Source organism: Mustelus asterias, chromosome 11 (genome assembly GCF_964213995.1).
Source record: "Mustelus asterias chromosome 11, sMusAst1.hap1.1, whole genome shotgun sequence".
Lineage (NCBI taxonomy): Eukaryota > Metazoa > Chordata > Chondrichthyes > Carcharhiniformes > Triakidae > Mustelus > Mustelus asterias.
The window spans coordinates 87,845,823-87,861,247 of NC_135811.1; the positions used below are offsets into that span (position 1 = coordinate 87,845,823).

At 44.7% G+C, this 15,425-nt stretch overlaps 1 protein-coding gene across 1 annotated transcript in view; it reads left to right on the forward strand.

Moving 5' to 3' along the window:
* itga3b (integrin, alpha 3b) overlaps positions 1-15,425 on the forward strand; it is a 183,937-nt gene that overhangs the window by 86,990 nt on the left and 81,522 nt on the right. Inside the window, exons 3-6 of the mRNA XM_078223902.1 lie at positions 397-476; positions 3,067-3,325; positions 8,037-8,141; positions 8,885-9,089. Coding sequence (XP_078080028.1) covers positions 397-476; positions 3,067-3,325; positions 8,037-8,141; positions 8,885-9,089 — 649 coding nt within the window. The remainder of the gene's footprint in view (positions 1-396; positions 477-3,066; positions 3,326-8,036; positions 8,142-8,884; positions 9,090-15,425) is intronic.

The following is a 15,425-nucleotide window of genomic DNA, read 5'->3' on the forward strand; positions in this document are numbered from 1 at the left end:
TAATTATGCTGGCTGCTTTGCCGAGGCAGCGGGAAGTGTAGACAGTCAATAGATGGGAGGCTGGTTTGTGTGATGGATTGGGCTACATTCATGACCTTTTGTAGTTCCTTGCAGTCTTGGGCAAAGCAGGAGCCACACCAAGCTCCTGATACAACCAGAAAGAATGCTTTCTATGGTGCATCTGTAAAAGTTGGAGAGAGTGATAGCTGACATGCCAAATTTCCTTAGTCTTCTGAGAAAGTAGAGGCGTTGATGGGCTTTCTTAACTATAGTGTCGACATGGGGGGACCAGGACAGGTTGTTGGTGATCTGGACACCTAAAAACTTGAAGCTCTCACTTCACTTATTCACTTCATGAACGATTCTCTCATTTTCACCACATGATTGTTTTCACAGCTAATCCAAAAGCTGAAAGTAAGGAAGACCAGTGGCTTGGAGTCACAGTGGCAAGCCAAGGGCCTGGTGGGAAGGTGCTGGTAAGGCCAATTTGAATTGCTGTTTGTACAGGATAGTCTGGCTGGAGCATAAATGTTCTTAAGACTGAATGATGAGCTTTTGATTCATGGCACCATTTTTCCCTGTGCTGTGTCCCAGATTCTGGTTTTACCATCATGGGAGTTGCTGAGCAGAGGTTGGGATATTTTTAATGCATTTATGGGATGTGGGCATCACTGGCTATGCCCATCGCTAATTTTCCTTGAGCTGGTTGTGGTGGGCTGCCTTTTTCAATCACTGCTGTCCCTGTGGGTAAGGTACACAGTAAGAAGTTTAACAACACCAGGTTAAAGTCCAACAGGTTTATTTGGTAGCAAAAGCCACACAAGCTTTCGGAGCTCCAAGCCCCTTCTTCAGGTGAGTGGGAATTCTGTTCACAAACAGAGCATATAAAGACACAAACTCAATTTACATGAATAATGGTTGGAATGCGAATACTTACAACTAATCAAGTCTTTAAGAAACAAAACAACGTTTAAGAAACAAAACAGTTTCTTAAAGACTTGATTAGTTGTAAGTATTCGCATTCCAACCATTATTCATGTAAATTGAGTTTGTGTCTTTATATGCTCTGTTTGTGAACAGAATTCCCACTCACCTGAAGAAGGGGCTTGGAGCTCCGAAAGCTTGTGTGGCTTTTGCTACCAAATAAACCTGTTGGACTTTAACCTGGTGTTGTTAAACTTCTTACTGTGTTTACCCCAGTCCAACGCCGGCATCTCCACATCGTTAAGGTACACCCACAGTGCTGTTCAGGAGGGAACTCCAGAATTTTGCCACCTGCTTAATAAATAAAGAAGCAACTGGGCATATTGTGGGCACTAAAAGATTTTTGGGGTCAAGTCTATTGTCCATTCTTAACCAGCAATGGCAAATCATAGAATCCTTACAGTGCAGACAGAGGCCATTCAGCCCATTGAGCCTGCACTGACAACAATCCCACCTAGGCCCTATTCTATTAACCCCACATATTTACCCTGCTAATCCCTCCAAAATTAAGGGGCAATTTGGCATGGCCAATCAACCTGTACATCTTTGGAGTGAGAGGGGAAACCGGAGCACCCGGAGGAAACCCACGGAGACATGGGGAGAACCTGCAAACTCCACACAGACAGTCACCCAAGGCTGGAATCGAACCCGGGTCCCTGACGCTATGAGGCGGCAATGCCACCGTGCTACACAGAATTAATATGTCGCTTTGAACAAGAGCAGCCAGTGCATTTATAAAGAACGTAGCGTGTATCTTTCTGCAGCTTAATGAGCAAGGCATAAAGTTGGCCGGATTAGGCTGGTATAAGTTAACAGAATCAGTGGGATTGCAGTGTCGCTGGGGGTTGCCATTTTCAACTTCATAGGAGCAGATTTTAATTAAAACATAGTTATTCCTTTCTCAGAGTCACAAAGCCAATGTGCAGAGTGGACAGAGCAAAGTCTTAATCCATCTCCTTGCCCGCTCCAGAAACCAAACCATCCAAGAATGATGGGATGAAGTTGCCTTGCAATGTTGACTGCAAGAGTCCTCACTTGTTGAGGCAATCTTAACCCACTTCTCAGCCCCTGTGGCCATGCTACAAAGTGAACCAGCACTCACTGTAACTGAAAGGGGAAGACAGCTTGACAGAGGCTGCAGAGAGGTTAGTGTTGGAAATCTCGGCTGAGTCAGAGCTTCCCCTTGCAGCTTGCTGACCCCTTTCCTGGACAGTATAGCTGTTACGCGATGTCCATAAACCATTCATTCCCCTGTTCTTTACCCTGATTGGAACTGAAATTCAAGTTGCTAATAATGCTCACGTATATTGTGCAGAGTGTTGGCCACCGCTCTGATGGCCTGACTTGAGCTAACTGTTCGAAAGTTTAACCTTCAAGAACTGTGGAATGTATGATAACTCTCTTGTTCCCCCTCTGGGCAGAGAGGATTGGTCAGCTTGTTGGCCATTTCCAGGATGGGCAACTGCTCATTTCACACGATGCACAGGATGGCCATTCGCTAACATAAAGCTACAAGAATGTTCTTCTGCAACTTACACTTGGGTAGAGTTTTTCACCACCAGCAGACTCAGTCAGTCAATGCAGCACTTTTGAAGTATAGTCATTGCTGTTGAGTAGGAAACATGGCAAAGCTCCCACAAACAGAAATGTGATTATAACAGAAAATCTGTGAGTTTAATGTGAGGTATAAATATCAGCCAAGATACCAGAGATAACTCCCCTGCTTTTCATGGACATTTCGCCATGGGATCTTTTATGATAATTATAGCAGGTAGATAGGGCCTTGGCTTGATGTCTCATCCGAAAGATGGCACCTGTAACCGTGTTGCACACCCTCAATACTGCACTAGAGTGCCAGCCTCAGATTTTTGTGCCCAAGTCCTGAAGTAGGACTTGAAGCCAAAACCTTGTGACTGAAAGAGGTGAACATGCTACCAACTGAGCTACAGCCGACGCACACTATGTAATTATTGTTTTAGATTCAATTTAGCAAGCTTGCTTACTTGAAAAAGGAAACAGCTGCAAGAGACCTTTTATTGCCAGGAAATCTGATTAAACATGGCCCATTTATCTCCCCGGCAGGTATGCGCGCACAGGTATGAGAAGAGGCAACTCAGCCTGCAGGATGAGAAGAGAATTTTGGTGGGTCGCTGTTTCGTCATAAGTGACAACCTGGCTATCAATCCGGATGATGACTGGGACACTTCCCCAGTGCAGTTCTGTGAAAACGTTGGGGACGACCACCACGGGCTGCTTATGTGCCAGCAGGGCATGGCTGCGGGATTCACACACCCCAATCACTATGCGTATTACGGGGCACCGGGCGGCTGGAACTGGCAAGGTTTGGCATGAGAAGAAAATAAATCTCCGCAGCTGTCTTTCGTACTGAGTTTGAAATGTCATGGGGGTGGCGGACTGGTCGAGGTGAACAGCCAACCATTTCATCCTGGATAGGAATGCAGTGTACGGGAACTGTTAGCCCTATAAAGAGAGATTTTTTTTTCATCATAAATTAACCTTTCTTGGGCTTCTTCTGGCTTTCTTCGCCATTTTGCTGGCTTGGAGAGGAACCACAATGGCCACCTCATATAGGCCTTAGGGTAAAATTACAGTCCAGCTCAATCGCATAAATGAAATGCAATCTGGTATTTAAAGGCCCCCTGGGAATTCTCATGATTGCCCCTCTTGCCTGCCCAGAAGGGCCGATTAAAATCGGGTAGGTAATTGTTCCTCAGAGAGTCGATCCCATGTTCTTTCTCATTCATATCACATGGGCACTGCTGGCTGTCCAACATTTATTGCCTATCCCTAATTGCCTTTGAAACTGAGTGGCTTACTAGGCCATTTCAGAGGCAGCCACATTGTTGTGGCTCTGGAGTCACATGTAGGCCAGACCAGGTAAGGCAGATTTCCTTCCCTAAAAGGACATTATTGAATCAGATGAGTTTTTCCAACAATCAACAGTGGTTTCATGAGATGAGCTCTTAAATCCAGATTTATTTATTGAATTTCAATTCCATCAGCTATCATGAAATTCTATCCTATGACCACAGAGCATTATTCTGAGCCTTATTAGTTCAACGACATTACCACCCCAAACCTACTTCCGGTATTTACCCCACTTATTCTGTTCCTCTTATGTATGAAGAGGCCAAGGATGGAATTTTATCCAGTTTCTCTTCCTGTCAACAATCTGTACATTCCTTGGCTGTTCCGAACTCCTCTGGGGATTGTCACAGTTGTTTCTTCTGAAGGAACTCTTCAAATACAGACAATAAAAATATAACAAAACTTATTCCAACTTATAAATCAAAGAAAGGGTTTAATAAAGAAACTTTTAGAGGTCATGGAGATTTACAGCATGGAAACAGGCCCTTCAGCCCAACTTGTCCATGCTGCCCTTTTTTTATAAACCCCTAAGTGAATCCCAATTGCCCGCATTTGGCCCATATCCCTCTACACCCATCATACCCATGTAACTATCTAAATGCTTTTTAAAAGACAAAATTGTACCCGCCTCTACTACTACCTCTGGCAGCTTGTTCCAGACACTCACCATCCTCTGTGTGAAAAACTTGCCCCTCTGGACACTTTTGTATCTCTCCCCTCTCACCTTAAACCTATGCCTTCTAGTTTTAGACTCCCCTACCTTTGGGAAAAGATATTGACTATCTAGCTGATCTGTGCCGCTCATTATTTTATAGACCTCTATAAGATCACCCCTCAGCCTCCTACGCTCCAGAGAAAAAAGTCCCAGTCTATCCAGCCTCTCCTCATATCTCAATCCATCAAGTCCCGGTAGCATCCAAGTAAATCTTTTCTGCACTCTTTCTACTTTAATAATATCCTTTCAATAATAGGGTGACCAGAACTGTACACAGTATTCCAAGTGTGACCTTACCAATGTCTTGTACAACTTCAACAAGACGTCCCAACTCCTGTATTCATTGTTCTAACCGATGAAACCAAGCATGCCGAATGCCTTTTTCACCACTCTGTCCATCTGTGACTTCACTTTCAAGGAGCTATGAACATGTGCCCCTAGATCTCTTTGTTCTGTAACTCTTCCCAACGCCCTACCGTTAACTGAATAAGTCCTGCCCTGGTTCAATCTACCAAAATGCATCACCTCGCATTTGTCTAAATTAAACTCCATCTGCCATTTGTCAGCCCACTGGCTCAATTGATCAAGATCCCGTTGCAATAGGAGATAACTTTCTTCACTGTCCACTATGCCACCAATCTTGGTGTCATCTGCAAACTTACTAATCATGCCTCCTATATTCTCATCCAAATCATTAATATAAATGACAAATAACAGTGGACCCAGCACTGATCTCTGAGGCACACTGCTGGTCACAGGCCTCCAGTTTGAAAAACAACTCTCTACAACCACTCTCTGGCTTCTGTCAAGAAGCCAATTTTGTATCCATTTAGATACCTCACCCTGGATCCCGTGAGATTTAACTTTATGCAACAACCTACCATGCGGTACCTTGTCAAAGGCCTTGCTAAAGTCTATGTAGACAACATCAAGTGCACTGCCCTCATCTACCTTCTTGGTTACCCCTTCAAAAAGCTCAATCAAATTTGTGAGACATGATTTTCCACTCACAAAGCCATGCTGACTGTCCCTAATCAATCCTTGTGTCTCTAAAAGCCTGTAGATCCTGTCTCTCAAAATACCTTCCAACAATTTACCCACCACAGATGTGAGGCTCACTGGCCTGTAGTTGCCAGGCTTTTCCCTGCAGCCCTTTTTAAACAAAGACACAACATTTGCCACTCTCCAATCTTCAGGCACCTCACCCGTGACTATCGATGATTCAAATATCTCGGCTAGGGGACCCGCAATTTCCTCCCTAGTCTCTCACAATGTCCTGGGATACACTTCATCAGGTCCCAGGGAGTTATCTACCTTGATGCACTTTAAGACTTCCAGCACCTCCTTCTCTGTAATATGTACACTCCTCAAGACATCACTATTTATTTCCCCAAGTTCCCTAACATCCATGCTTTTCTCAACAGTGAATACTGATGAGAAATATTCAGTTAGGATCTCACCCATCTCTTGTGGATCCGCACATAGATGACTTTGTTGATCCTTGTTACTCTTTTGCCCTTTATGTATTTGTAGAAGCTCTTTGGATTCTCCTTTGCCTTATCTGCCAAAACAATCTCGTGTCCCCTTTTTGCCCTCCTGACTTCTCTCTTAACTCTACTCCTACGCCCACTATAATCTTCAAGAGATTCACTTGATCCCAGCTGCTTATGCATGTCATGTGCCTCTTTCTTCTTCTTAACCAGGGCTTCAATATCCCGAGTCATCCAGGATTCCCTACTTCCGCCAGCCTTGCCCTTCACTCTAAGAGGAATGTGTTTACCCTGAACCCTGGTTAACACACTTTTGAAAGCGTGCCACTTACCAGACGTTCCTTTGCCTTCCCACATACTCCCCCCATTAACTTCATTACTCCAAAACTTGGAACCTCACCCTGGGCCCATCCAAGTTTCCCACAATTCCCAACAGGTTCTTATTTATAGTGAGTCAGCCAGTCAGCTGACCATTACATCATTCTGTAATTGGTTCCATGGTTTACTGGGTCAGCTGACCCTTACAGCTTGTCACCATTGCTCACATTACATCTAATACAATGGTTACATTCTAACAACAGTAACTTCATTGAAGTGTTAATGTAAGCCTCCTTATGACACTAATAAATAAACTTAAACTTCAAACAGATTATCCAATTCTGTATGCAGTCAGCTTCTGTTTACGTGCAGACGTTGGCAAAGCACCACAGGCCTGCTGGCTAAAACCACAGGGGTGGCAACTGTGAAATTGTTTTGAGCACCACATATCATCTAATGTTGCACTAAAGCCATTCTGTGTTTACTTCATCCAACTCAGCATAAGTGTACAAACACCTGTTTCACCTGAAGGCAGCTCTGGCTGGTTGTTCTGGAACCTTGCGGTTCCATTTTGTGTTTTATTTTGTGAGGTCAGTCTGAACTTCTTTATCTAAGTTGATGGTCCTTTTAATTTGGAAAACTTTACCCTCCCCATCCTCTTTTAATGTTCACTCTGCCACTGTGTGCTCCTCTCAACAGAGAGAGATAATCGTGTTGCCAAGTCACCGCTGATGCCATTCTGAATAGATGGGGTCGGCCGAGGGACGAATGTTGGGGATGACAAGAGAATTATCTGTTTTTCCAAAAATAAGTGTCCCAGGATCTATCCCATCGCTCTGAATGGGCAGGCGAAGACTGAACCTCCAACAACACTCCCTCCTACATTGAAGTGACAACTTATATTACACGCACAGGTCCGAGAAAGATGCTTGATCTTTTGACTCGGTTCATTGCTACCACTGAGCCAAGTTAACACTTGCCGTACTCTTTCATGGAACAATATGATGGGCTATCAAGCCATATCATCTCCAAACAGGCTGAGCTTAGCTTTTCCTGTTTGATATTTTAAGCCTTTTTTCAGTGCATATAGATGTGTTAGTATTAAAGCTGCCTAAACCAATAAAAACACAAATACAATTCGAGGCAAATATTACCCTCAGGTTCAACAGTTGGAACTTAAATGGTTCATATTACTGAGTAATGATGTTTGCTAGAATCACATTGCATATCATTTCATAGAATCCCTACAGCGCAGAAGGAGGCCATTTGGCCCATCGAGCCTGCACCGACAACATTCCCACCCAGGCCCTATCCCCATGTATTTAGCCTGCTAATCCTTCTGACACGAAGGGGCAATTTAGCATGGCCAATCAACCTAACCCGCACTTCTTTGGACTGTGGGAGGAAACCGGAGAAAACCCACGCAGATACAGGAAGAATGTGCAAACTCCATGCAGACAGTGACCCAAGGACAACATTGAACCCAGGTCCCTGGAGCTGTGAGGGAGCAGTGCTAACCACCATGCCACCCCATTTCAGATTCCGTTGTGCTTGATTCTGTACTTTCAGTGCATTGTCACAAGAAAATGCCACCTGAATATGGGCCCAGTTTTTGACTGATCATTTTTCTTTTGTTTTAGGAACCGTTCAGGTTGCACAAAAGAATATCACGTTTGTGGAACTCAATGTACTGGATGATGGCCCTTACCTGCTTCAAGATGTGGGAAAAGCTCATAGCTACATAGGTACGCCATTGTTTCATCAAACCTTCCTCCGTGTTATCCCTCCTCTGCTGGAGATTCTGACTTATACCGGGGTATTGTGACCCTTCTGATTGTATTCATTAACCGTTCTTTGTATTTTAGCATTCAATTCAACTGGGCTGGGGTGAACGAAACATGTAGACCAATTCTGCTGTCATCCAGCAAGCACATTTTAGCCCTTTCCAGCAAGGTTCACTGGGGAGATCAGGGAAAGGGACCATGGCTCTTTTGGCATCCATGTCCCTGACATAGGAAGGTGGATAAAATAATTCAACTGCCTTGGACATACTCTGGAGAGTTTGTTTTGTGTAGTTTCTCCATTTCTTTTTAGATAATTTATTCACTTTCTACTTTCTGCTGAATGTGCTGCCTTTTTATTGAGTGCCCTCCATTTTGACAGCACTTCATGTGTGGGTCCCAGACAATGAGCAATGGTGGGCTGTTCAACTGTAGGGGCATCACAGTCAAGCTCACCGAATGTCCATACACACTCGCGGTCCATCAGGAAAACGATCAGGATCGGATGCCCTGGCTGTTGATGTAGCCTTTCTTCACCTGGATACGCTGAGGCTGGTTGGGGAACCCCAGCTGAAACCAGTCAACACAGTCTGGGCCTTGAACGTACTATCTTTCTGGTGTGTGTGGCTTAGCCGCTTGATGCCTTAGCCAGGTAGAGCCGACTCTATGTCCTCATTGCTAACCTTGAGCTTTTTCTTCCCCTGTAGGATACTCACTCACTGCTGGAAAGAGGGTCACACATGGCGATCAGTTCAGCTATGTGGCAGGTGGCCCCCGCCATAATCACACAGGGGCGGTGTTCATTCTTGGACAGAGCACAGAAAACCTAAATATCGAGCACACTATCATGGGAAGCCAAACGGGTTCTTACTTTGGGAGTTCGGTGGCCATTGCTGATCTTAATAATGATAGGTAGGTAACGTGGAGCTATCGAACCTGTTGGATGAGGGAATGAGCTATTCTCTCACTATCATCTGAATACTGTTGAATGGTGTTCTTCCTTCCCAGGGTGTTTGTGTCACATCAGCAACATTTAAGTGGCTTCTGGTTGAATACATGAATAGGGAGGGAATAGAGAGATATGGACTGAGTAAAGGCAGAAGGTCTTTTTTAGTTCAGTTAGGGCATCATGATCAGCACAGGCTTGGAGGGCCGAAGGGCCTGTTCCTGTGCTGTACTGTTCTTTGTTCTTTGAAGTAGGCAGAAATAGGCCCAAACCAGTTAATCGTTGGGAACTTGTGGTGCTGGCCTTTTCTTAACCCATTTCCTCGAGGTGTTGTTTGACTTTCCCTCAGAGTTGAAACTAAACTAGATCTCTGAGATTTTTTTTATTCGTTCATGGGATGTGGGCGTTAAGAGTGGGTCTGGAGTCACATGTAGGCCAGACCAGGTAAGAATGGCAGATTTTCTTCCCTAAAGGACATAAGTGGGTGGCACGGTGGTTAGCACTGCTGCCTCACAGCGCTGGGGACCCGGGTTTGATTCCCGGCTTGGGTCACTGTTTGTGTGAAGTCTGCATGTCCTCCCTGTGTCTGCGTGGGTTTCCTCCAGGTGCTCCGGTTTCTTCCCACAGTCCAAAGATGGGCGGGTTAGGTGCATTGGCCATGCTAAATTGCCCCTTAGTGTCTTGGGATGCATAGGTTAAAGGAATTAACAGGGTAAATATGTGGGGTTACTGCGATAGGTGCCTAGGTGGGGTTGTTGACGGTGAAGACTCGATAGGCCATCTGGTCTCCTTCTGCACTGTAGGGATTCTATGATTCTAAATGAACCAGATGGGTTTTTATGACAATGGTTTTGTGGTCATCATTAGACTTTTAATTCCAGATTTTTATTGAATTCAAATTGCACCATCTGCTGTGGTGGGATTCGAACCCAGGTCCCCAGAGCATTACCCTGGGTCTCTGGATTACTAGTCCAGCGACAATACCACTATGCCACCTCCTCCTATTTTCAAATTTGATGACCTATTCACCAAGCTTATAAATGAGAGCAGTTGCTTCTTCATTGTAGTTCAACATAAGTAAATGGTTTTTATTAGTGTTACGATTAAGTCTGGAGACGTGAATAAATTCCTCTCCTTTCAATCCCAGGAGGTTGGTTTTAACAGAGTTTGAATTTTTAATAAGTTGTGATTTTTGAATTCAGGATGTACTTGTTCCTGTGTAAAGGTATATGAAGAAATAAACCAGCCAAATCTCTCAGTTCACAAGGAAGGAGTTTATTTTATTGTTAAAATTCACTCGGGTAAAAGTATAAGACTTATTAAAAAGGTAAAAATGTTCACACACACAAACACACCTCCATTTCTGTGATGTAATCTAAAATAAAACAAAAATAGTATCTGAATTTGAGAGTAGCAGGCAGTGAGAGATGATGTTACATTCTTAAGTCTTTTTCTGGATGTTATAGGTTCTGCAGACTCTTCTGTAACAATAAGACAGGCTTATAAACATAGTTTTCTGCAAGGGGGATTCCAATTTTATGATAGTTGGCTATTGGTATGCAATGAGGGGCAATCCATTTTAACATAGGAGCTTTGATCTCCCATAGTCAAAGTTATCAAGATGCCATTAAAACTGATTGGTGGTCCATAGCACCCTCTGTGCACAATGAGTTCCGTTAGTCCTTCCCTGTTCCCAGCTGTTTCTGGAGTCACAAAATCTGGTGGCCTGTTGTCTTTGTGTTTTGTAGAGAGTTCAGACAATGGCAGGTGTGAGGTCCACCAGGGGAACTGCCTAGATATGTCCCCCCCAGTGATCTTTCAGAGGTTTCTGGGATCTTGGCCAATTTTTGTGTCAGGTGACTTCTACAGCCATTAAAAAACAGCGTCCTCGCAGTTCTAACCACTTCTATTCTTAAACAAAAAAATTCCGAGGTTTTGCACCAGCCTGTGAAACTAATGATTAGTATTCTGCATTGCACATGACATGTGACAATAGGAAGTAATTCCAAGGAAGACTCGGTAAAATGATGTTGGAGCAGAGGAGTGAGATGTGTGGATCTGCTGTGGTGCTGGGGGAGCGGGTGGTAAGCCGCTCAGATGATGGATTGGGAGTGGGCTGCGTAACCAAGGGCAGGCGGGACAGAAAATCTGGAGAGGCTGCCAAAATTCCATTGCCTTTCAGCATGAATTTCCAGTCCAGCCAATGGGGCCAGAAAACCCTGGCCGCAATGTTTTGTCCTCTGTGTGACGTTTTAGTCTGGGGAAACATGGTTGTAGGTTGAAGCAAAACTGCCAAAGTTACTGCAGTCTTTTCTTGGAAAAGAAGATGGGGGGGCAATTTTGTTAGCTGCACAATCTTCAAAATGGCACATACGTACCTTCAGGTGGCAGTTTTATGATCTGAAATTGAAATTGAGACACTTGCACTCAGTGTAACTGAACAATAGCATTAGATTGCACACTGATTAATCGCAGTAAAATATTGGGAGAGATTCTTCCCCCCGCCCCGCAAGTTTCCTGCCGGTGGAAGGTTCTGTGTTGTTTGCCATCAGCAGGATTCTCTGGTCCCACCCCTGTCAATGGGAATTCACATTGAAGAATGGAGAATTCCGGCCATTAACTTTGAACAGCAGTTTTCATGTGAGAACTGGTTTTGTCCCCATTTTAAGCGTGGCAGTAGAAAAGGGAGCATTTGTGGCAGGCGACGGCCCAGTGGGGTTATCGCTGGACTATTAGTCCAGAAACTCAGCTAATGCTCTGGGGCTCCGGATTCGAATTCCGCCACAGCAGAGGGTGGAATTTGAATTCAATTACAAATACATCTGGAATTAAGAATTTACTGATGACCATGAAACCATTGTCGATTGTCGGAAAAATTTATCTCGTTCACTAATGTTGTTTAGGGAAGGAAATCTGCCGTCCTTACCTGGTCTGGCCTACGTGTGACTCCAGAGCCACAGCAACGTGGTTGACTCTCAACTGCCCTTGGACAACTAGGAATGGGCAATAAATGCTGGCCAGCTAGCCATGGTTGTCTCATGAATGAATAAAATACATCTGCTAGTGTTCCAACAAGTTGATGGACACACAGCAGCCTCACATGTAGGTCTCCCTTTTTTTGCACTTGTCTTTATTTCGACTTGGTGCACAATTCAGCTGAAGGCTGTAGGCAGCAGCTGGGCAGCAGTTTTCTTATGAACATCTGGATAAGATGTCTGACCGTATTTGGAGTGCTGGTGTTTCCTGACTGAAGTATGTTATTGCCTCAGACCCTTTTAGCCGGGAAGCAACGTTGAACGACAATTAGGAAATCCCAAAATTTGTAATGACTTGAATGTCCTGTGCCCGTGTGAGTATTTGCGAAAGAGCTTGTTGATATTACAGCTAAATAAAGAAGGCAATGTTTCTTCCATCATTCCTTTTTATAACATGACATGAAAGATTTTCCTCTTCTCTGTGCCTGAAAATAGCAGTTTATCCCCACATATATAAGGGAGAGGAGAAAGGGCCGGAGGACGAGATCTTCAAGTCATGCTGCCTCGGAATTCTCTTTCTCAGTGGGCCTCGAGAAGCAGCAGGCACAATGGCAGCGTTAGCATTGAAGTGGGAAGGGGACATTCCCGGTTTCCTTCATTTTCCTGTGCTTTTGCTCAATGGACGTCACAGCATTCAGGTGCTGGATTATTTCTGGAACAATAAGTCTGCGAATTGACCCCTCTGGACCGGAAGGTGTGTGATGGACTTCAGGAAAAGGGCATGGTCTCTGGGGAAATGGTGGTGGTGAGGGTGGGTTGGGGGAAGATGATAGACTGAAGAACATGTGACAAGTACAAGTGGTACTTTATTTAAAGGGGCCTTTGTCAGGATAATTTGAAATACATGGGGTCTCCATGGTTTCTGCTGCTGTGCTAAGCAGCCTGCCATATGGTTTTGCCGTGTGTTCCCATTGCCAAAGTACAAATCTTCATATGACCATAAGATATAGGAGCAGAATTAGACCATTCGGCCCATCGAGTCTGCTCCGCCATTCAATCATGGCTGTTAAGTTTCTGAAGCGCATTCTCCCGCTTTTTCCCCGTAACCTTTGATCCCTTTACCAATCAAGAGCCTACCTATCTCCGTCTTAAGTACACTCAATGACTTGGCCTCCACAGCCTTCTGTGGTCCATAGCCTACGACGGTCTATTGCTCTGCCAGGAGTCCACTAGGGGTGTACAAATAACCTAGGGGACGAAAAATGCAAGCAGCTGTCTCTTACAAATGCAGTACACTTGAGTGTGCAGGGTACCGATCTAACACCGGTAGATTTTCACTGAGGAAAATGTCTCTTTGGATGCCTGTCGGAAAGAGCCAAAACATGGCATCCAAAACAAGACCTAATGCAGGAACAGCAACTAATAGGCAACACTTAATTCAGGTCCAGTAAATTGTTCTCCACAACCTCAAAGAGGTGGTTTCAGTTGACATTTGGTGCAATAGAATAGTGCAGACCAGTTAATGGACTCTGCTGTCTTTGGATTTTATTGTCTTGTTTATTGTGTCTGCATCAGACTCGTAAACATGTTCGGTCACATTTGATTTATATTTTGTTTGTTGCACATTTTCTCTTGAAGCGGTTTGCTCTTCTCGTAACTTCACACAGTTTACTTTTACAGCCAGACCTCACAACACAATTTAAAAAAAATATTTTATTGACGAGCTTACGTTGTACCCGACATCCGCAGAGCGTGAGCCGCTTGTAACTTGGCTGTCTTGGCAATATCTCGATGTGGAGATGCCGGCGTTGGACTGGGGTAAACACAGTAAGAAGTTTAACAACACCAGGTTAAAGTCCAACAGGTTTATTTGGTAGCAAAAGCCACACAAGCTTTCGGAGCTCCAAGCCCCTTCTTCAGGTGAGTGGGAATTCTGTTCACAAACAGAGCATATAAAGACACAAACTCAATTTACATGAATAATGGTTGGAATGCGAATACTTACAACTAATCAAGTCTTTAAGAAACAAAACAACGTGAGTGGAGAGAGCATCAAGACAGGCTAGTGCCTTTGAAAATTCATCCCCACACCCCCACTTCTTGCCTTCAAACAACCGCACAACCTCAAACAGACCATTGTCCGCAGCAAACTACCCAGCCTTCAGGAGAACAGTGACCGTGACACCACACATCCCTGCCACAGCAACCTCTGCAAGACGTGCCGGATCATCGACACAGATGCCATCATCTCACGTGAGAACACCATCCACCAGGTACACGGTACCTACTCTTGCAACTCGGCCAACGTTGTCTATCTGATACGCTGCAAGAAAGGATGTCCCGAGGCATGGTACATTGGGGAAACTATGCAGACGCTGCGACAACGGATGAATGAACGCCGCTCGACAATCACCAGGCAAGACTGTTCTCTTCCTGTTGGGGAGCACTTCAGCGGTCACGGGCATTCGGCCGCTGATATTCGGGTAAGCATTCTCCAAGGCGGCCTTCGCGACACACGACGGCGCAGAGTCGCTGAGCAGAAACTGATAGCCAAGTTCCGCACACACGAGGACGGCCTCAACCGGGATATTGGGTTCATGTCACACTATTTGTAACCCCCACAGTTGCCTGGACCTGCAGAGTTTCACTGGCTGTCTTGTCTGGAGACAATACACATCTTTTTAGCCTGTCTTGATGCTCTCTCCACTCACGTTGTTTTGTTTCTTAAAGACTTGATTAGTTGTAAGTATTCGCATTCCAACCATTATTCATGTAAGTTGAGTTTGTGTCTTTATATGCTCTGTTTGTGAACAGAATTCCCACTCACCTGAAGAAGGGGCTTGCAGCTCCGAAAGCTTGTGTGGCTTTTGCTACCAAATAAACCTGTTGGACTTTAACCTGGTGTTGTTAAACTTCTTACTTGGCAATATCTAGCAGAGGAAGCATTCTCAGAAAATGGAATGGAATGTGAGCTGGATTTCTTCCTAGCCCAGTATCGGATGGTGCATAACACTTGATTGTTCTGTTAGTGATTTTCCTTTTTTGGAAGGTTTGACGATTCTTTGCAATGTTATCTGTTACGTTTTCCCTCTCCTATTTTCTCCTATTTGCTGCCATTACTGCGTCTGCGACCTTGCAAAGTGCTAATACAAAGCAAAATGCTTAGCCCTGCTGCCTCACAGCGCCAGGGACCTGGGTTCGATTTCCAGCTTGGATCACTGTCTGTGCGGAGTTTGCACGTTCTCCTCGTGTCTGCGTGGGATCCTCCAGGTGCTCCGGTTTCCTCCCACAGTCCGAAAGACGTGCTGGTTAGGTGCATTGACCGTG